Here is a 21,011-nt window from a genome sequence, read left to right as displayed (position 1 = left end):
GCACGAGCCCAAAGCTAGCCCTGAATCTTGCTGTTTGGAGGCAAGGAGAGAGCATTTGTCCTAGGCAAGAAGGTCCCAGACACCGCGTGTCGTAGGAGAAGTTTTTTTTTTTTACCTAGGGGCAGCTGATTCTCTTAGGCCGCCAGTGGTCTGATGGGAAGGCTTCCGTTTTCTGCTGTGATATCTAGTCCTCAGTCCGGAGAGAATATTCCCTTATTAGTCGTCTCATGTAAGGGCAGGGGTCTTTCTTTGTGGGCACTGTGGTTTCCGTTGCTTTTACGTCTTGACTTCTCAGTCTTTCTGTCCTCTCTTTGTCAGTGTTACTGCACTACTCTCTTGGTGATGGCGGTGCTTCTCGGTTGGGCATGTGTAACTTCACATCACACTCAAGCAGCAGAAATGTTTTTTTCGAAGGCAGGCTTTTCTGTATAGTGGAGAGTTTCTAAAACGCTTGTAGTCAACTGTTTTGATGAGCCTGCTTTCTGGCCTGTGGCATGGGCAGCTGAGTAAGGTGGAACTTGAGTCGGTGTTTAATGGCATGGCAAGGAAAAAAGTGTAAGAATGCTTTTCATGACTGGTGAGTTATAGAGCTGAGTTTGTACAGCTGTTCTGCGGCCCCAACTAACCTGAAGGCAAAGTATTTATTTGGTGAAATGACCCGATGATTCCCTGTACAGGGAACGGTGGTCTCTCTGTGGAATAGAACATGTCAGCAATATGGGAGGAAGATAGGCAACTATGGTTGATCAGAATGCATTCAGCTGGCTTAAGGGCTGCTGTGTTCTTCTCATCTGTGCCTAGTTTTCACAGAGCAGGCGGTGCTGAGATGCAACGTTGGTCATAGGTGTAGTTTTTGCATGTGTCTCCCATGCAGGTTGTAGGAAACCTTGGTGTGTAATTTCTGAATGACAAGATTACTACCAGTGAGACGTTCTGCTTTCCTACTCTCTTTACTCCCTGGGTTTCTGGTTGTGGAGTTTGCAGAACTCGGTAGAGAAACAGGGAGTTGAAGAGGAAACACAATTTGCTTTCCTGCAATGATGAAACCCTGTGTTATCCCAGGTCCCACTCCTGAGAGCACAACACGTACGACTGTGTCAAGTAGCAGTGCCCCGCCAACACCAACTGGATCTAGCCCCACTACCACCTCTGGCACGACGCCCTCCAGCAGCACCATCGGCAGCACCGTGAGCACCACGCCTGTTACCAGCCCGCCCTCACCCAGCCCGACTTCAGTCAGCACATCCACACCCGGGCCAACACCCACCACCTCCGTAACACGTCCTCCCACGTCGACAGAAGGTAATTGTCTGGCCGTGGTGCCACGTGTTCCCTTGTTGAGGGAGAGGTGAAGGCCTGTGAGTGCCTGAAGTTAGGCTTTGCGTGTGGTCTGAGGGCTGGGAGTAATTGGTGAGCGTTCCTTAAAGGAGCACGAGCCCAAAGCTAGCCCTGAATCTTGCTGTTTGGAGGCAAGGAGAGAGCATTTGTCCTAGGCAAGAAGGTCCCAGACACCGCGTGTCGTAGGAGAAGTTTTTTTTTTTTACCTAGGGGCAGCTGATTCTCTTAGGCCGCCAGTGGTCTGATGGGAAGGCTTCCGTTTTCTGCTGTGATATCTAGTCCTCAGTCCGGAGAGAATATTCCCTTATTAGTCGTCTCATGTAAGGGCAGGGGTCTTTCTTTGTGGGCACTGTGGTTTCCGTTGCTTTTACGTCTTGACTTCTCAGTCTTTCTGTCCTCTCTTTGTCAGTGTTACTGCACTACTCTCTTGGTGATGGCGGTGCTTCTCGGTTGGGCATGTGTAACTTCACATCACACTCAAGCAGCAGAAATGTTTTTTTCGAAGGCAGGCTTTTCTGTATAGTGGAGAGTTTCTAAAACGCTTGTAGTCAACTGTTTTGATGAGCCTGCTTTCTGGCCTGTGGCATGGGCAGCTGAGTAAGGTGGAACTTGAGTCGGTGTTTAATGGCATGGCAAGGAAAAAAGTGTAAGAATGCTTTTCATGACTGGTGAGTTATAGAGCTGAGTTTGTACAGCTGTTCTGCGGCCCCAACTAACCTGAAGGCAAAGTATTTATTTGGTGAAATGACCCGATGATTCCCTGTACAGGGAACGGTGGTCTCTCTGTGGAATAGAACATGTCAGCAATATGGGAGGAAGATAGGCAACTATGGTTGATCAGAATGCATTCAGCTGGCTTAAGGGCTGCTGTGTTCTTCTCATCTGTGCCTAGTTTTCACAGAGCAGGCGGTGCTGAGATGCAACGTTGGTCATAGGTGTAGTTTTTGCATGTGTCTCCCATGCAGGTTGTAGGAAACCTTGGTGTGTAATTTCTGAATGACAAGATTACTACCAGTGAGACGTTCTGCTTTCCTACTCTCTTTACTCCCTGGGTTTCTGGTTGTGGAGTTTGCAGAACTCGGTAGAGAAACAGGGAGTTGAAGAGGAAACACAATTTGCTTTCCTGCAATGATGAAACCCTGTGTTATCCCAGGTCCCACTCCTGAGAGCACAACACGTACGACTGTGTCAAGTAGCAGTGCCCCGCCAACACCAACTGGATCTAGCCCCACTACCACCTCTGGCACGACGCCCTCCAGCAGCACCATCGGCAGCACCGTGAGCACCACGCCTGTTACCAGCCCGCCCTCACCCAGCCCGACTTCAGTCAGCACATCCACACCCGGGCCAACACCCTCCACCTCCGTAACACGTCCTCCCACGTCGACAGAAGGTAATTGTCTGGCCGTGGTGCCACGTGTTCCCCTGTTGAGGGAGAGGTGAAGGCCTGTGAGTGCCTGAAGTTAGGCTTTGCGTGTGGTCTGAGGGCTGGGAGTAATTGGTGAGCGTTCCTTAAAGGAGCACGAGCCCTAAGCCAGTTTTCAGGCTTGCTGTTTGTGGGCGAGGAGATTGCATTAGTCCTGGGCAGAAGGTCCCTTGTTCCCTGACACCGCATGTTCTAGGAGAAGTTTTTTTTTTTTACCTAGGGGCAGCTGGTTCTCTTAGGCTGCCTGTGGTCTGATGGGAAGTCTTCCTTTTGCTGCTGTGATATGTGGTCTGAGGGCTGGGAGTAATTGCTGGACGTTCCTTAATGGAGCACGAGCCCTAAACTAGCCCTGAATCTTGCTGTTTGAAGGCAAGGAGATAGAATTATTCCTGGGCAGATTGTCTACTTTTCATCCTGTCATGGGAGTGCAGCGAGCTTTCAGTATGGCCCTTATTTTTTCAGGTGCTTTTTGCTCTTGACTGTGTGGGCGTTCTGCCCTTTCTTTGCCTGTATTTGTCTGTCATTGAGGTGTTGCATTTTATAGTGAACTATATTGCAGTCCCTTAGTACGTGATGCTACGGCTGCAGTGTGATTTGAGGGTTGTTAAAGGAAATTCTTTGAGTTTCTTAATGGATAGGGTCTTCTAATTTTTTTTGTCAAGCTTGGTGTTTGAAGAGGAGCTTGTGTTTGTCATCAGGAGAATTTTTATTGTTCATTTAGACCACATGTGGTAGAATATTTTTTTTGTCGTCCAGAGTCAGCTGATTGTCTGATGTATGTAGTGATCTGATATGAAGTATTACTTTTTGTACTGTTAGTTTTATCCTTTTGCTGGAGAGAATATCTTGCTTTGTAGGCCTCCTGCACAAAGGCAGGGTGCTTGTTCTTGTGACGCTTTTATTTCAGGGTCTATTAGATATGGCTTTTCAGGCTTTCTGTCCTTTCCCTGCTTTATTCCTGTACTCTTATTGTGCAGGTAGTGATTTTTTTTTATCTGTGATGTGCACCTTCACTTCATGGTGTAGGAGAGCAATCACAGATGTTCCTGATTCTGGTCTCTGTGTATCATGGAGAAGTTTTGAAATGCTTGTTTGCAACAGTTTTAAAGGGTCCTTCCTTAAGGCCTATGGTTTGGGCACCTTCGAAGCAGGAAGGCTGTTAGTGAGTTTAATGTTAATGGCATGACTATGAAAAGAGTGAGAGTTTTGAAGACCTGAGAGATGTATAGAGCAGAGTTTGTTCTAGGATATTCTCAGTGCCAGTCAGACTGGTAGCTTGGATTGAAAGCATTTGTGGTGGGTACAGGCCCTGTGATTTCAGGCAGTGGGAACTGTGATCTATCTGCTTTCACCCTAATACACTCCACCTCCAAAACTCTTAACAGCTCTGTCCAAGCTACCTGAATTTTGTTGTCTAGATATGCTGTCTCATGGTTCCTTTCAGGGGGAAATGTCATTTTCCATGAGCTCCCTTACTTTGTGCTTTTTGTATGACATCAGAGCAGGTACTAACTGTTAAACTGTTTTTTTTCTCAGGAACTTCTTCGTACAGCACTACTATTCTTACAGGTTCTTTTAGCACCGAAGGTACAACCACTGTGTCTGAGAGCTCTTCAACAGCTTCAGTTTCTACACCTGTTAACACACAGTCTACAGGAGCATCCTCTCCATTGTTGACTCCATCTGGCAGTATGTCACCACCTTCAGTTTCAACAGTCCCATCAACAGTCACGACATCTGGAACAACTCCTACGAAGCCTTTTACCACCACTTCAGGAACAACCTCTAGTTCTTTTAGTACTGTCACTGCAACCACCATTACCACCTCGGAAATTGTTTCCTCTGGTTCAGCTAGTACTTCTGGGACAACTCCTGCATCAAGTACAGTCACTGTTTCAGGAAGCTCTACATATAGCACATTGACTACACTCAGTACTTTAAGTTCAACTGCTAGTTCCAGCTCTAATTGTACAATTTCACCTAATGAAACTCATGCGGTTAGTGAATTTAATTATGTTTATTTTTATTACTGTGCTTTGGAAGGAGTCTAGGTACATGTTTAGAGTGTATGTTTTAATCTGGATAGAAATTAACTATCAGTCTATTTTGTTTGTCCCTGTTTTCTTGGGTATCAGCTTGACTTCCAGTGAATTCTTATTTTATAGTGTTTATGCTGGTATTAGTTCTTCAATAATAGTTTTAAAAAATCTTTCTTCAAGCTCAATCCTTCTCTTCCTCATCAAAAGCTTTTTTGAGAAGGAAACCAAGTGCTAAGAGGCAGTAAACTGTCTTTGCTTTTTTTCTACTTTTGAATAGGTCCAGTGTGTGATGAGAAGTTTTTTGTATTTACAGTACAGCCCAAGGAAATTGAGGGCTGAACTGAGTCTATCTTGGTTGTAGACTGATTTCAAGAGCTAACTTTGGAAGAGATCACCACATTTCACTCCAATTCTGAAGTTTTTGGAAAGTTCTAGTTATGCAGGGATAAAAATTATGAGTGGCTGAGGAACTCAAGCAAGATTGAAAAAAATGCCTATATTCACAATGCATACATATAGTGATCTAATACATTACACACCAAGTAGCTGGTTTTCACTGTAGCTTCCACAGACACCTGTGGAACAGAGTTGATCATATCTTCTCTTTCTCTGTTGATCTAGAGGGAAGTCTCGGTGATGAAATCAGATATCTAACTTTTAGACAAATTAAACTTGAAAAAAGCAATTCCCCTTTTTGTTTACTGGATTAGCTGTTATAATTATGCCTTTCACTCAGCATCTTTGAACAAATCTAGCTTTCAGGCCTTAATGGTGCTGAATGCCGTTCTTCTTTCCCAGTGTCAGACTTCTGCTGGAAAGAAAATTGCCAATAAACACATGGCACTTTAAAACTTTGTACAAGGTATTCAGGCATAAATGTTAGTAGTCTGACTCAATCTGACTGCTTCATAAGGCTTTCTTTCTTTCTTTCTTTTTTTTTAACCTCTTTCCAAATACAGCCGGGTGAGTCATGGTGGCTGTGTAACTGCACCAAGGCTATATGTGTAGAAAACAATACTGTTGTGATCGTTCCAGTAATCTGTGAGCCACCTCCTAAACCCACCTGCTCCAATGGGCTTGCTCCTGTGCAAGTCATTGATGATGATCTATGCTGTTGGCATTGGGAGTGTGATTGTAAGTATATTATTCTGTGTAATATTTTATTTCCTGTGGGAAAAGTACAACTGTAAACAGTCAGCACTGTTTATTGGGGACAGATATTGTGCAAGATGTGCTCTAAGACTTTGAGTGTTGGTCTGTTTAGAGTGCTTCATTGGTTCTTTTTAGGTAACTGGGAGATTTTACGTTGATTTCCATCCTTTTTGCATAGCTGTTTTGCTAGTAGAACAAATCATTCTAAGATAGATTTTAAATGTCTAGATGCAGACTTCTATTGACTACAAATCTGCATATAAGTTAGTTGTTTCGGCAGTCTGTAAAAGTACTTCTAGGGCATGATTAGTCCCATTCTCTGTTGTCATTCAGAAATAAGTTAGATAAACAGTGCCTTGCAAATCCCTGGATTTTTCTCTATTATTGATAAGTTCTACAAAAGTGCTCGTGCATTGACATATATACTTTAAATATTTAAAGTCTTAAAGTTAGAGTAGATGAATTGCACACCTACCGATTTTATTTGTAGTCTGATCGGATTCTGGATGTTACCATAAGTAGCTAACCTGGCTTTATGTTTTTGCAGGCTACTGCACTGGCTGGGGAGACCCACATTATATGACGTTTGATGGACTGTACTACAGCTATCAAGGGAATTGCACATATGTTCTTGTGGAAGAGATTGAAAAAAGAGTTGACAACTTTGGTGTCTACATTGATAACTACCATTGTGATGCACGGGATATAGTTTCCTGTCCACGAGCACTCATTGTGAGACATGAGACTCAGGAAGTGCGCATTGTAACAGTGAAACCAAATACCCTGGAAGTAGAGGTATTGGAGAAAGTTACCTTTGATTTCTTGACAGAAATTTTAATAAATCATCAACCTCATCATTATATTCACTGCATTAGGAGAAAATTAAAAATTGAATGTGTGTTTTAGATTTTAAACCATTTTGGATAATTAACTTGTACTGCATTGAAGGGATGCTTTTCTGAATCTGAATACTGGGAAAAGTTTCAACAACTCCTTCCCTTATTTATTACAAATTTTTGCAGTGTGTTCTCTCACAAATGAATAAATACGGATGAATTGCTAAGAGTTAAGATTATAAAATAAATTAATTTACAATTGATATTTGCGTAAGAAAGGAAGATATTAGATTTTGGGAGGATACAATGTAAACTAGACATTGCAATTAAAGAACTGGGCTTAAGCATTTTAAAAAACAATTGATACTATCTTCTTAAATTTTTCAGAGAAGAGACTCTAATGTGTTTAAATGGTAACTATCATTCTCAACTTTGGGAAGTCAAAACTGAGTGAGAAGTGTTTATTTTTAGACTTGACTTGTCCAGTCTTCATTGAACATTACTGTGTAGGAATATTACTAATTAGGTTGGTGTAAGTGCATCATAAAAGAAGGTTAATAGTATCCTGGACTGCATTAGGCAGTACTTAATGCCCTAGTCACCATAATAAATCTGTAGAGTGTTTAAACTCCTAAGTATATTCTAATTTACTAATGGCTGATAGGACTTCCTGGCTTGGAGAAGGCAAGTTTGGCTTTCCATTATCATATAAGGAAAAACAGGAACGTTTCTTATAAACTAAAGGTCTTTACAATTTTATCTCCAATGCAAAGTAATGAACAGTTGATTGTTTTCTAAAGTCAAATGAAACACATGTCTCTTTTTTGTTTTTTTTTATTTACTAGGTGACTGTAAACAAACAGCCTGTGGCTTTGCCTTATAAGAAATTTGGCTTGAGCGTCTATGAGTCAGGCATAAATCGTGTAGTGGAAATTCCTGAACTTAAAATGAATGTGTCCTTCAATGGCTTGTCATTTTCTATCAGAATGCCCTACAGCCTGTTTGGAAACAACACTCAAGGACAGTGTGGTAAGGCTTATTCTTAAGGTTTTTTTGTACTTTCAGAAAAGTGCAAACAGGTAAATCGCAGCCCTGCCACAAAGATGAATGGCATTTGATAATGAATCTGTGAGTGAATTCTTTTTCCTCTTACCCATTTTAGGCATTTGCAATAACAACACGGCAGATGACTGCAGGTTGCCAAATGGAAATATTGCAGAAAACTGTGAAACTATGGCAGATTACTGGCAAGTTGTTGATCCCTCCAAACCACAGTGTTCTCCAGGTCTAGTTCCTACAAAAGCACCTAGCACAACGACAGGAAAGCCTTGCAAAGAATCTTCCCTCTGTGAGCTTCTTTGGGGAAGGTAGGCATGCATTCTTCTGGTGTTTATAAGCATTTGATTTTCAAGTATGGTGACTATTTTGGGGTTCATTTCTCAATAAAATTGTTTCTAACTATTCTCCCATCTCTTGTAGCTCTGTGGGTTTCTTGGCTTTCTTCTGTTTCTTTTGCTGTCATGTCATCCTTTGCTGATAGATTTTACTCACAACCCTCTGGCTGTTACATTAGCCTTACATGTTGCTCTTACATTCTTTTGTGCTATCTGCCTTCCATTGTCCTACTCTCTGGTCTTTGCCCATGTTCTCTTAGCAGCAAAGAGAGACCAAATGAAAAAAATCTTAGTTTTTTGAACCTAGTGTCAGAATTAAAAAAGAAATTCAATTAAAATCTAGTTTGAAAAATAGCTAATGTCTACGCTTCATAATATTCATGTAGCTCCTAGAGTGAAAATATTGGTGTGTGGGTGTATTGTAGATGAGAGGGAATATTTTAAAATATGTTGGAAGGTTACAATCTAGTCAAATGCTCTTAGTGGAAATCTTTCAGTAATAATCCTTGTTCACATCTCCTGAAGTGTCACTTTTCCCACAATATAACATGCTTAGCACATTGGAGAAATTACGTGTAATTCAGTAACTAAGCATGATGTATGTTTCTGTTTTTAGTGTGTTTGAGAAGTGCCGTGAAGTTGTTAAGCCTGATAAGTACTATGCAGCTTGCGTTTTTGATAGTTGTACACTTCCCGACTTAGACCTGGAATGCTCAAGTCTGCAGATCTATGCAGCTATCTGTGCCGATCAAAATGTCTGCGTTGACTGGAGAAGTCATACCAATGGTGTTTGCTGTAAGTATTTGGCCATTTATCATGAACTGTTAGGGAGTCTTAAATTGAACTTATATTTCAGCTATCTCAGTTTAAACCACAGAAAGCTGGTTCTAGCAGCAGCATTAAGCTGCTGAAACTTGCAAGGTGCCCATGGGGCATCTGAGGAGCTTTCCAAGCCACTTTCCGCTCTCTGGCTGTGTGTGTGGAGGGGCTGGCTGGCACACACAGCAGATCTAAGGAGAGGGCCAAGTGAGAGTGTGGGAGCGCTGGCTGCCCCAGCTGTCAGTTCACAGGGATCTGCATAGAACCAGCCACTATGGAGCTCCAACAACCAAGGTTTTCCAACAGTGAGTTACATCTTTTGGGATGTTTGTCTTCTTACTGAACTGATCTGCAAATAGGAAATGCATAGGCAGTGGAACTGATGTCATGTGTCCTGGGAAGAATAGAGGGACAGTGCCTAGGTGGAATCAGGAAAGCTAAGGGATAATTATAGCTGAATTTAGCAAAGAATGTGAAAAATGATAAGATGGTCTTCTACAGATACTGCTGGTCAGAAAAGCCTCACTTTTCTCTGGGAATCACCCTTGTCACATATCACAAGTCCCTGAACCTCAAGGTAGTGACTGGGGTATCAAAGTCCTTCCCACTGTGATAGAAGAGCAGGTCTGAGACCATCTGATGAACTGGAACATACACATGTCCATGAGACCTGACAAAGTGTATCCCAAAGGAAGCTGGCTGATGTAGCTGCTAAACCACACTCCATCAGATTTGAAAAGTCATGGTAGTTAGGAAAAGAACCAATGCTAATCAATGATAGAGATAGTGGGAGTGAGTGCACCCTCAGTAAGTTTGCAGGTGATACCAAACTGACTGGAGCAGCTGATATGCCAGAGGAAAGGGATGTCATCCAGATGGACCCTAACTTGCTTGAACTGTGGGCCCATGAAATTCATTGAGGCTAAGTGCAATGTCCTGTACCTGGGTCAGGACAGAATCCCCGGTACCAGTACAGACTAGGTGATGGAATGCTGTACCTGGAGTATTGCATCCAGGCCTGGAGTGCCTTGTGTGTGAAAGACATGAGGGTGGTAATGTGCAGAGGAAGGCTGCAAAAATGATCAGAGGGTTGGAGCACCTCTTTTGTGTAGACAGTGAGAGAACTGGGGTTGTTCAGCCAGGAGAAGAAGGCAGTGGGGAGACCTTATTGCAACCTTTCAATAAATAAAGACAGTGAATAAGAAAGATGGGGAAAGACTTTTTACCAAGGCCGGTAGAAAAAGGACAAGGGACAATAATTTTAAACTGAAAGAGGGTAGCTGTAGAGTGTATATATAAGGAAGAAATGTTTAATGATTAGTATGGTGAGACAGTGGATCAGGCTACCCAGAAAAGTTGTGGTTGCACTATCATTGAAAGTGTTCAAAGCTGGGTTTAACAAGACAGCTTGATCTAGTGAAAAATGTACCTGCCTATGTCAGGGAATTGGACTACATAATCTTAAAGGGACCCTCCAACCCAAACCATTCTATGGTAGTGTTCTAATGATAGATTATGTTTCTTTCTGTGCAATTAAGACATCAATAAATCACACCAATAAATAATTTCTTCAAGTTATTTTCAGGTGTATTTTTAACAATAGAAGTAATGAATGAGCCTGCAAAAATATACATCCATTTACTGCATAAGAAAGACCTGTATAAGTAGATATGTCTCTTTTTTTTCACAGTCAACTATGTATTTTGCAGGTATTGGCAGATGACTCATTTACTTAGTGTAAACAAGAGAATGGGAGGGTAGGAAAACATTCCCCTTTAAGAACTTATACAAAGGAGACCTAAATTACAAAAAAATTGTAATCAAGATATAGTTTCCTGGCTTTATCTCCTTAAATGTAAACAATGGTGCTATGTAGCAAAATTGCATGAGTATGATACCTCTTTGCTTCTCAAGATTGTCAAGCATGCATAGGAAAATAGGTACTTAATATTTAATTTCTTGCCATAAGGTCATGAGAACTTTGTATGATAATCTTACTGAGCTCTTCCTCTTTTTTATTCTCCCATTCCAGCTTATGAATGTCCCAAACATAAAGAATATAGAGCATGTGGTCCTATTCAAGAGACAACCTGCAAGTCAAGGTAAAGAATTCCCCCAGTTAGTTACATCTTATACAACTACTCAGCCATATCTGAAGCATGTGTGGCTGAGAGAAATCAACCAACCTCCTGTCATTGACTATCTTATTTGTTACCACTATTCTCTTGATCCTAAATATAGATGCCTGTGCTTGTTATGTTGTTCAACTAAACCAAACACAAACACTGACAACTTCTAAATCTCAGAAGCACAAATTATTTGCACCTGTATTTTCAGTTAATGATTATTCAACTTAACCTTCCTCTGTGTGTCTGTGATAGTAAAGGTTTTCCTCTGAACATTTTGTCTCATACAGTCCACAAAATGAAACTTCAATTAAACAAATTGAAGGCTGTTTCTGTCCTAATGGTACAATGCTGTTCGACTCTGGTGTGGATGTCTGTGTAAATACCTGTGGTGAGTTTTACTACTTCACTTGGGTACTTATTTGTTTCCTCTTTGTGTTGTTCTGGTGTGTACAACATAGATCTGACTGTATATAGTATTCATACAACATATAGTGAAGATGTCTACTGTTACACGAGTAGTAATGGAAATTTGATATTTTCACAGGCTGTGTTGGATTGGATATGATACCAAGAGAGGTACGCTGCCATTTGCTTTTGTATTCTAAGGCGAGGTTGGATATGGGGAGAAGAAAGTAGTCTGGTGCAGTTTTGTGGTTCCTCATTCCTGTTTTTACTTTTGCTCTTTTTAATTGGCAACTATGCAGTCACTCACTTTATTTTCTTTAATGACAGTTTGGAGAAAAGTTCACAGCAGACTGTCAGGACTGTGTTTGCCTGGAAGGTGGAAATGGCATTGTATGTGAACCTCACAAATGTCCTGAACAAAATAAGAAGAGTTGTTCTGGGAAAGGCTTCTATGAAGTCACTGTAGTCAACTCTGAAGATCCCTGCTGCCCCACTGTCACTTGCAGTGAGTTAATGCTTTTGTTTCTAATCTTTTTCTATTCTTTAGGAACAGAAAGGAAAAGAACTAGTTAAGCATCAGAGACATGAAGCAGGGAGCCAAGAAATATGTTTTTTTAATATATTTGTCCAGTGTTAAATAAAATGTGTTTTAATATCGCTGTGACACAACTGGAATTGTTTTGGAATTTGTGAACACAAAATGGAATTTGCTATTCTAGGATTCAGCATAACTGCATCTACAGTTCTTGAGTTTAGAATCAACCTTTTTTCAAGTCAAATTCAGCTGGATCGCAGAATTCTCTGTGGCTGTATGGTTTTCATTTTGCAACAGTTGCCTCCAATCCTGGGGGGGGGGGCGGGGGGGAGAGAAAGAGAGAGAGAGGGAGAGTGAGAATAGTGTCACAGTTACCCACAATTTCTTAGCAAAGAATTGTGATACTTTTCTTATGCTTGATAATTATGTATGTAGAATAAAAAATCTATGTATGTAAAATAAAAAATTTATGTAGAATAAAAAATGAGTGCAGTTCCCCATCCAGTGCCTGGTATCTAGGTCACTAGGAAAAATGCATCTTCCATGTGTAATTTGTTTCATAGGGGAGGGTCTGGAATATTTTCTAGCAAGGAAATATTGCTTAAATGGGGACTCTGAGAGATACCTTTTCCTACCTGTGATTTAATGTACTTTCTGGGTTATTCCTTTTTTTTCAGAATGCAACACAAGTTTGTGCACAACTGAACCCCCCAAGTGTACACTGGGATTTGAAGTTTTTTCTTATATTCCCAGTGATGAGTGCTGTCCTGTGTACAAGTGTGGTAAGTCCTTTGGAAATATGTTTAAATGACTAGCATTATATATTATGTGATTTAGATTTAATGAGACTGCATGCAGTACCATAATGAAAGCAGTCGGATTCCATGAATTAGTTACTATTAACTCTGTTTACTAATAATATGACATTACAGATGTGAAATTAGATAGAGTTCATGTAGCTCAAGTGCATTTTTCCTGCTTGTAGGTGCCTGTAGAAGCAGCTACAGAATTAACTGAGATTGTGGTCTCAGCTTAACCAAGCAAAATGTCCCTGTTAATGTATCAAGGAGAAGATAGATTGTTGATAATTGATACAGGGAATTTCTTGTAACTGTTACATGGACATTCTTGGCTAGGAACTCGACTATGTATATTGGGTTAAATCTTCCTCCCTTGTTGCATATTCGGTATTTGTTCTTGTACTTTGCGTACGCCACATCTGCTACCAGAAATGTGGAATAACCAGTGTATTTGAACATGAGCATTGCGATTCACTGTGGAAGAAATGAGTGTGACTAGAGTGCAGTAAAGACTTCTTTTCTCTGATGTAACTGCCTAACTCCTTTCTTGTTAACAGTTCCCAAGAAGGTTTGTGTACATCAGAATGCTGAGTTCTTGGTAAGTTAATATTTCAACAGTCTTCTGAAAATGCTGAAAAGACCATTCAGCATACTTTAACAGAAGTGCTATAAGGAAATTAATCCAATAGAAGCAGTATTTTTGAAATTTTCAATTTTTTTTCAGGGATTTATCAGCTCAACAGTGTTTAAATATTTTCTGAAAAAGTTTTTGCGAATAGATAGTTGTTTTTAAATGTCAGTACCAGAGAGTGATTTGGCTTTAGAGTGAAGTGTTCATGCATTTTAGAAAGTCAGTCCATGCTTACTATCAGCATTTCATTTCAGTTTTAATTGTAATGTTTTCAGAAATGAAAAAAAATGTAAAGAAGGATTGTTCTGAGCAGACATAGATCCCTAATAATTTTTTTAAGGTCTAGTAACTATTTTCTTACATATGTTTATATGACTCCTTTGCTTTTAATATCTGAGGTTTATCTTTGCTATATAGAACATCAATAAAGACACGTGAAGTTTAATTCAATGCTATTTATATTGTCTTCATAACCAGCTAGACAAATATATTTCCAGTGATGTTTGTGATGGATTCCTATTCCATTGTTTGGTTTAGAGTTTTTTGGGAATGAAAAAATGTCACGTCGTATCTCATTAACATACAAAACTTTGTTTTTTTAAATTTATAGCCTAATTCCTCAGTCTTTGTTGATAAGTGTCACAATTGCTTCTGCACTAATGAAGTTAACATCAGCACTCAACTGAATGTCATCTCCTGTGAACGTATTCCATGCAACACATATTGTGAACCAGTAAGTGATGAATGTAAAACTAACGAAACTAACAAACATAATGCCCATGTCCATAAAAAACATTGTGATCCATGAGTTGCATATGTTATGTATGGGGGGCATAAAGTGAGAACCCAGCTACAGCATGGACACTGACTGTCCTTGAGCCATCTATTTTGTGTAACTTGATAGTATAACAAACAGTTCACCTTGGGAGGATTAGCTATGAAATGTCTGTAGTAGTGCATGCAATGGAATGATACTTAGTTTTTAGGCATACTTACCATACTCTTTAGTTTATTCCATCTGTAGCCTTCGTTTTTTAGCTTCTGTTTGGTGGAGTCTAGCACAGAAAGGCAGCATTCTAGAGTATGCTTCAAGGCATAATCAATTCATGGGTTAGTATGTTTTCACTTATTCTTCCACAGTGCATCTATCATTGCTGTCATTTTTATCTAATTTTAATATCTAGGGATATGAACTGCAACACGTACAAGGTGAATGTTGTGGAAAATGTGTGCAGACAAAGTGTGTTATACATACATCACACAGTTCCAATCTCATACTGAATGTAAGTATGCTCTATGTGTTACCTCTCTACAAAATTTATAAACTTTCTCTTTTAAAAGACGAGGCTTTGTGTAACTTTGCATCTGAAATGTCAGCAACATACCTAGAGCAAAGATAATATACCGTGTTTTGGCCTGAAGAAAGTATTAATGAAATCAAATTTTCTGCAAGGCTTTTTCTGGAATGACGAGCCAGTAATATCATGGAATGGTTTTTGTGTTGTTTATTTATTTATTTATTTATTGATGATTAGAAACTTGAAATTTTCTCTGTTATTTAGTTTCTGTGTACTGAAGAATGTTAGAAAAGCCTGCATGTGAAACAATTTTATTGCCCCTATTTAGCTTTCCCTAGGCAAAATCCATGGGCATGAATGACTTTGTTAGTATTGTTAATGTGCTTTAAGTGCTCTAAGAGCTTTCTTTTTCAAGGGAAATCCCTTGAAAAACTGAAAATTCTCTTCAATTGTGGCATGCTGCAATGTGCACAAAATTCTGTATTCAAAATTGCTGTTAACCTAAAAATAATTGACTGAGAAACAATATAAAAGTCATTTTCAGAGGAAAGGAACATTTGTCTGAGCTCCCTTCACCTTTTTCTATTACATTTTGTATTTCACTTGCAGCCTGGAGAGTTTATAAATGATCCTTACAACAACTGCACCATTTACAGTTGTACAAGTATCAAGAACCAGCTTATTTCTTCCACATCTGAAATTACATGTCCTGCATTCAACGAGGAGAGCTGCAAACCTGTAAGTAGATACGGAAAATGTACCCTCTACTTAATGCATAAATTGCTTCAATTTAGTTCAATCACCTAGCTAAACAATGTCTCATTGACTCTGATGATCATTCTCTAAGGTTTCTCTGTCCCAGTGGCACAGATTTCTGCTTCATCTATATGCAGACCTACAGAGTGTATTAAATAAGATATCTGACAGAGAGTTTATGATTCTTCTGTCAGCTCTCTCTTAGTAGCCAAAAAACTGGTCAGAATTCAGATAAAAGTACTTGCTGATTACTCTGTGAGAGATCGTGCCTAAAAAAGAACTATGTTTTTTTGAATGTCACAGAAATACAAGCTGACCAGTCAGTAGACAGTAACACCATGTACCATACAAATATAGAAGTCTCTGAGAAAATATTTTTTTAATTTTTTTGGAGTGATGATGTGATGGTTACTGTAGACTTCCTTCAAAACTTCATCTGTGTTTCCACAGTCCTCAGTAAAAGTTGTCCAATTGATTTCAAGTCTGTTATAGACCATTATGTTTGTTTATTCTGATAAGTGCTAGAGTTTTAGCTAGTAATTTCTAGCCACTGAAAAATTGCTCTTCTCTGTTATTGACCTAAAAACGTCTTTAATACAGGGAAAGAAAATAATACTATTTTTCCTGTCTTTTTTTGTTCTTTTAGGGAACTGTTACATTCTTACCTAATGGTTGTTGCAAAACCTGTAAGTATGTTGGCGTACCTGAATTAACAATACAGAAAATGAATTTGATTCTTAAATCAGCCCATTTTATTATGCAAAGACTGATATGTTTGTATTTAAATACATGCACCTGTGTTTATGTTTGTTACTCTAAGCATTCAATGCCCAATCTGTGTGGGAGGGTTTAAATTGAAGCAGAAAGACCTCTCAAGACAATTCTTTCAGTGCACTAGCAAAGCCAAGTGTAATGAACTTCAGGGACAAAATGCAGCTATTCAACTGAAAGCATTTTCTGTTTTTTCCCTTTAGGTATACCTCTGGATAGCCCCACACCGTGCTCTGTCCGTGAGAGAAAAGACTTCATTGTCTATAAGAACTGCCGTTCTCTGGAGAGAGTTGTCCTGACTGAATGTGAAGGAACATGTGGAACTTTCTCACTGTAAGTAAACTGATTGGGCAGTGAGATTTGAATTCTGCTACTGACATTGTTTATGTAAAAGGAACAAAAAATTGATGGACCAGAGAGTAGCAGAAGACTTGAAACTATCAGCTCCCAAAATCATGGGCACAAAACCATGAAATCTCTGACTCAGCAGTTGATTCAACTTAACACAAAGCAGAAAAGGATACTGACTTGCGTTGGAATTAAGACAGCTATGGCAAGTTCTATCTTTGTTAAGATATGACTCATCTTTCATTTGTGTCAGACTGTCTTGGATAGAAGTCACTGCAAGAGAAAGTGGATTATTTCCTGCAATGTGAATGAGACAAGGGAGAAGCCTATGTTGATGTTCATAAGCTGAAAAGCTTCCTTTCAAGAGTTAGCATATAAACATATACATTAAAATATAAAATGAAGTAGACACATCTTTTAAAGAAAGTTTCAAACATGCACAATTTTATACGGCAAAGAAGTGAGAAAACGAATGCCTTAGGAGTAGTGTTGGTAGAGTAATTTCATTATATGTTACTCCATGAAAACCTACAAGAAAGTGGCTAGTGTGACATGATATCAAGCTCTTAAAACACATTAGAATAATATAATTCTAAATCCCCAAATAAACTGTCACTTGCTGCCTGTTGCTGCATATACCGCTGAGTACCTTAGAATCATAGAATTGCTCTGGTTGGAAAAGACCTTAAAGATCATCGAGTCCAACCACAATCTAACCATACTACCCTAACTAACAACCCTCTGCTAAATCATGTCCCTGAGCAGGGACCTTACATAAAAGGAAACTGGCCTTTACTCTGAGATTGAACCCCAGTTACCCAGAGGGTTTTATTGGCATTTTCAAATACCTCACAGTCTTGGAGTCCTGCTGGAGCTGCCTCTGTGTGCAAGCATACGAAAAAGATTGACAGATTCTGCATGTTAGCATTGGTATTTGGGAAAGTGATGGACACAATGCTGCAAAAAAAAACATCCCTATTATGAGACAGCAACAGAAGGAACTACTGGTTCATCTTCCTGTTAATACTGCATGTTTTGGAATACGCACTTGGATTCATCTGATACAACTGTGGCTCTTGTAGCCGACTGATAAGATGTCATTGTAGGTGGCATTGTAGCCACAAGGCTCTGCAGTTTTCTTTCTCAGTTCAGGGCTGCATCTGCCCTTAGTTGTTTGATCCGGCATGTTTAACATCTATCTGTGCTGGGATGATGAGAGGAATATAAGGAGGCCGAACTCCTAGAATTCATTGCATTTCTTTAGTAGGTCCTAGACTTAATTTCTTTTACAAGAAAATCTCATCCAAATGCACCGTATTTTAAATGCATATTGTTACAACTGATGACAGATGAGTGTAGGACTATTCATAAGCCCTAAATATGGCTCTTTTGCATACAGAGCCAAACTTCTCACGGAAGTTCTGTATCTGTCTTCACTCTCTCTTTTGTATTCTGACTTCTAGTGCAAAATGATGCTGCCTTTCTCCATCTTAACAGGTACTCTGTTGAGGCCAGTTCTATGGAGCACAGTTGTTCCTGCTGCAAGGAAGTAGAAACTAGCATGAAGGAAGTGGAACTGAAATGTCCCTCTGGGCACTCAATTACACATAAGTATGTGTATGTGGAAAGCTGCGGCTGTCAGGACACTCAGTGCATAGTCCCAGAATCTAGTGAGTCTCAGAGCACAGAAGAAAATGATGAGAGCACTCAAAATCACAAGAGAAGAGCCATCAGCTTAACATCAAAATGAAGCAGAAAAAAGCTAACAGCACTCAAGTAAAGGAGCTATGCACCACTCTGATCTTCCTTGACAGCTTTTGAACTTAGCTTTTCCCCGCTACAGTATCCTGTTTGTTCTCTAATTATTTTTAACAATGCTCTATTTATTTGTGTACAAAAGTACAGTGAACTTTCTTCTGAGTTGCATACACCTATGGATCATTTTATAATCAACTTATTTTCTCTGAATGATTAAAAGCACATTAAAAAAAAAAACATGGGTTTTGTGCTTATTCATATACCATCTAGATGAGCTTGAGTTTTGAAAGAGAAGGAAAGTGGTCTTTTTTCAAGTCAGAGGAAGTTTGTTGATCTATTTTCCAAACTTTTGCAGTATCAATCTGCAGCTCACTAAAAACTGAACTATTAGAAGATCTTGCCTGGAAGATACTGTCTGGTGGACCAAAAGTTGATTATGCCTGCTGAATCTGAAGAAGAATAATGCATCATAAAATGATTTAAGTGACTCTGAGAAACTTTCACTCAAGTTTGGCACCATGTCTCCTTTTAGCAGTGTTAGAACAGTCTCAGTTCCTCACAGTTTCTACAAAGATAGTAGTCCTTTGGCTTTGAGAATATGAAATTCATTCACATTGTTTGAACTTTGAGAGATGTATAATTAGTGCTATAGTAGGAGGTCTTCAAATTTCAACTTTCACAAAAAAAAAAAAATGTCCATATCTAGGCGTTCCCTACAGGAAATGGAGCGACACAGCCATTTTCAACATTCATTCATCTCATACCAAAGGAGATATCCAAAGGAGATTAACTGGACTGCATTCTGAAGTGCCTGCTTATCTGATCTCATTGCAAAGGTAGCTGAAGGGCATTAGCTGAAAGCTGGAAGGCTCTCTTGAAGACAGCTGAAGTACAATTTGAGTAACACACACTTGCTGCATACAAACATTGTATTTTGTGTTACTTTTGCCTCTGCTGATGAACAGTAGTTGTCTTAACCTTTTGAGAGCTAAAAGTAACTCTTCTTGCTCCGCTAACTTGAATACAAGCATTTTTGCTACCTGAAGTGCTAGAACTTTTGACCCCATTCTATGGTGCTATGAACCCTGCCAAATGTGTTACAGCTTGAAAGACAGAAACCAGTAGGGATGTACAGAAAATAAAACACCAGACATTTTGTATCTTCAGAATACTGTCTTTAGAGAGCTGAGGGGGAAGAGATAGCAGACCTAAGAAGGAAGTTTACTCGCTTTAAGTAGCAAGCTCCAACACTAATGAAGCCTGATTTCTACTTCAGCATGGGATTCTAAGGATTTCTGTCTGTTGGTTCATTGTGAGATGTGACTGAGACTTTTGTTTTGGGCCATTTATCAGTTCACCTTCTCTGTTTGTTTATTTTCTCACAGCTTCTGTGCTGACAATACATCCGTTCTCTTCCTTGAGTTGTTTTTAAGACCACTTTTTTAAAAATCTGATGATGTCTGGCTGTCTTTGAGATCCTTACTTTTGCAGCTAAATTTGGCTGGAGTCAGTCAGTAGCTTCTGTAGACAAGCAGATTCATGGCATGAACAGATTTGTCTTGTTTCCTATGAAAAAGATAAACTATACCATTTTGATGCCACTGCAGGGTTTTCTTTCTGTCCCTCCTAGTAATGAGCAAACTAGTTCTAATTACAGAAGTTAAAAGATCCTGTGTAAACAGTATCCCTGCAGATTTTGGCTTTGCCACTACAGGGCAGTGTAAGGCTAAGAATGTAAAATGACTTCAGAGGCAATGAGAAGCCTGCTGCCTACAACAGGGAGTTTGTATTTTACCAGGTAAAGAGTTTTACTTCTGAAAATAGCAGATGCTCTTATTTCCCAACAGGACTTGTATGCTTTTAGTAAGCATTAAAATAAATTCTGGTAGGAATTGATATATATGCACAACGTGATGTTCTTTACAGTGCTTAGGAATACAGCAGCCCCTTTGGTTTTGCTCGTGGGTCAGTACTGCCTATTAGTAGGTTTCCAAGAGCAGGCACTGTCAGAGAATTCTTACAAGTGCTTTGCAGTTCCAGGTCAAACTGTACATGTCAAACCTCCTTTCTGCACTCTTTGTCACCTCAGAACTTTGCAGTTCAGTTCACACCTGTGTTGAACTGGATGACATAATCAAATCTTGAACAGTTAAAACCTTTTCTAGCAGAGAAATCCACAAATAGTCTCTTAGAGGGAGAGGAAGGAAAGAAGCGTTAATTCTGCATACCTTCAAAGAGAATAGTAGTGGCAGTGAGCAGTGGTTTTGGTCCTTCCCACAGCCATCTTGAAAGCAAATGGAGACTTCCTCTTCTTGATTCACAAGGTATTTAACTTCTTAAGCAAGAACTGTTGCATCTGCAGGATACAATCTTAGACTTGTTTGGAAAACCCAGGAGACTAACTGAAGGAATCTCTCACAAAGTTTTATTAGCCCCTTAAGGGGCTACAGAAGTAGTGGAATCTTCTGATCCCAAGCAAGACATAAAAGGGTACTGACTTCACAAAAAACATTGGTGCTGGAAGAGGATGAGTTGTCCTCCAAGAATTTCTATGTTCTCCAGGAATTCTGCAGTCC

At 39.7% G+C, this 21,011-nt stretch overlaps 1 protein-coding gene across 3 annotated transcripts in view; it reads left to right on the top strand.

The window, feature by feature from the left end:
• MUC2 (mucin 2, oligomeric mucus/gel-forming) overlaps positions 1-18,672 on the top strand; it is a 75,552-nt gene extending 56,880 nt beyond the window's left edge. For all 3 annotated transcript variants that reach the window (XM_040701656.2, XM_040701654.2, XM_046942297.1), the window contains 20 exons: positions 1,063-1,302; positions 2,492-2,731; positions 4,301-4,761; positions 5,763-5,937; positions 6,503-6,750; positions 7,637-7,820; positions 7,954-8,158; positions 8,802-8,980; positions 11,037-11,106; positions 11,421-11,521; positions 11,678-11,709; positions 11,866-12,043; positions 12,751-12,855; positions 13,431-13,471; positions 14,115-14,237; positions 14,689-14,787; positions 15,412-15,540; positions 16,205-16,244; positions 16,533-16,662; positions 18,175-18,672. In XM_040701656.2, the coding sequence (XP_040557590.1) occupies positions 1,063-1,302; positions 2,492-2,731; positions 4,301-4,761; positions 5,763-5,937; positions 6,503-6,750; positions 7,637-7,820; positions 7,954-8,158; positions 8,802-8,980; positions 11,037-11,106; positions 11,421-11,521; positions 11,678-11,709; positions 11,866-12,043; positions 12,751-12,855; positions 13,431-13,471; positions 14,115-14,237; positions 14,689-14,787; positions 15,412-15,540; positions 16,205-16,244; positions 16,533-16,662; positions 18,175-18,427 (3,233 nt within the window). In that variant the 3' untranslated portion in view covers positions 18,428-18,672. The remainder of the gene's footprint in view (positions 1-1,062; positions 1,303-2,491; positions 2,732-4,300; positions 4,762-5,762; positions 5,938-6,502; positions 6,751-7,636; positions 7,821-7,953; positions 8,159-8,801; positions 8,981-11,036; positions 11,107-11,420; positions 11,522-11,677; positions 11,710-11,865; positions 12,044-12,750; positions 12,856-13,430; positions 13,472-14,114; positions 14,238-14,688; positions 14,788-15,411; positions 15,541-16,204; positions 16,245-16,532; positions 16,663-18,174) is intronic.
• The last annotated feature ends 2,339 nt before the right edge of the window (positions 18,673-21,011 follow it).

Source organism: Gallus gallus, chromosome 5 (assembly GCF_016699485.2).
Source record: "Gallus gallus isolate bGalGal1 chromosome 5, bGalGal1.mat.broiler.GRCg7b, whole genome shotgun sequence".
Taxonomy (NCBI): domain Eukaryota; kingdom Metazoa; phylum Chordata; class Aves; order Galliformes; family Phasianidae; genus Gallus; species Gallus gallus.
Note: the sequence above shows the minus strand (reverse complement) of the source record. Positions and strands in the feature narration are given on the sequence as shown.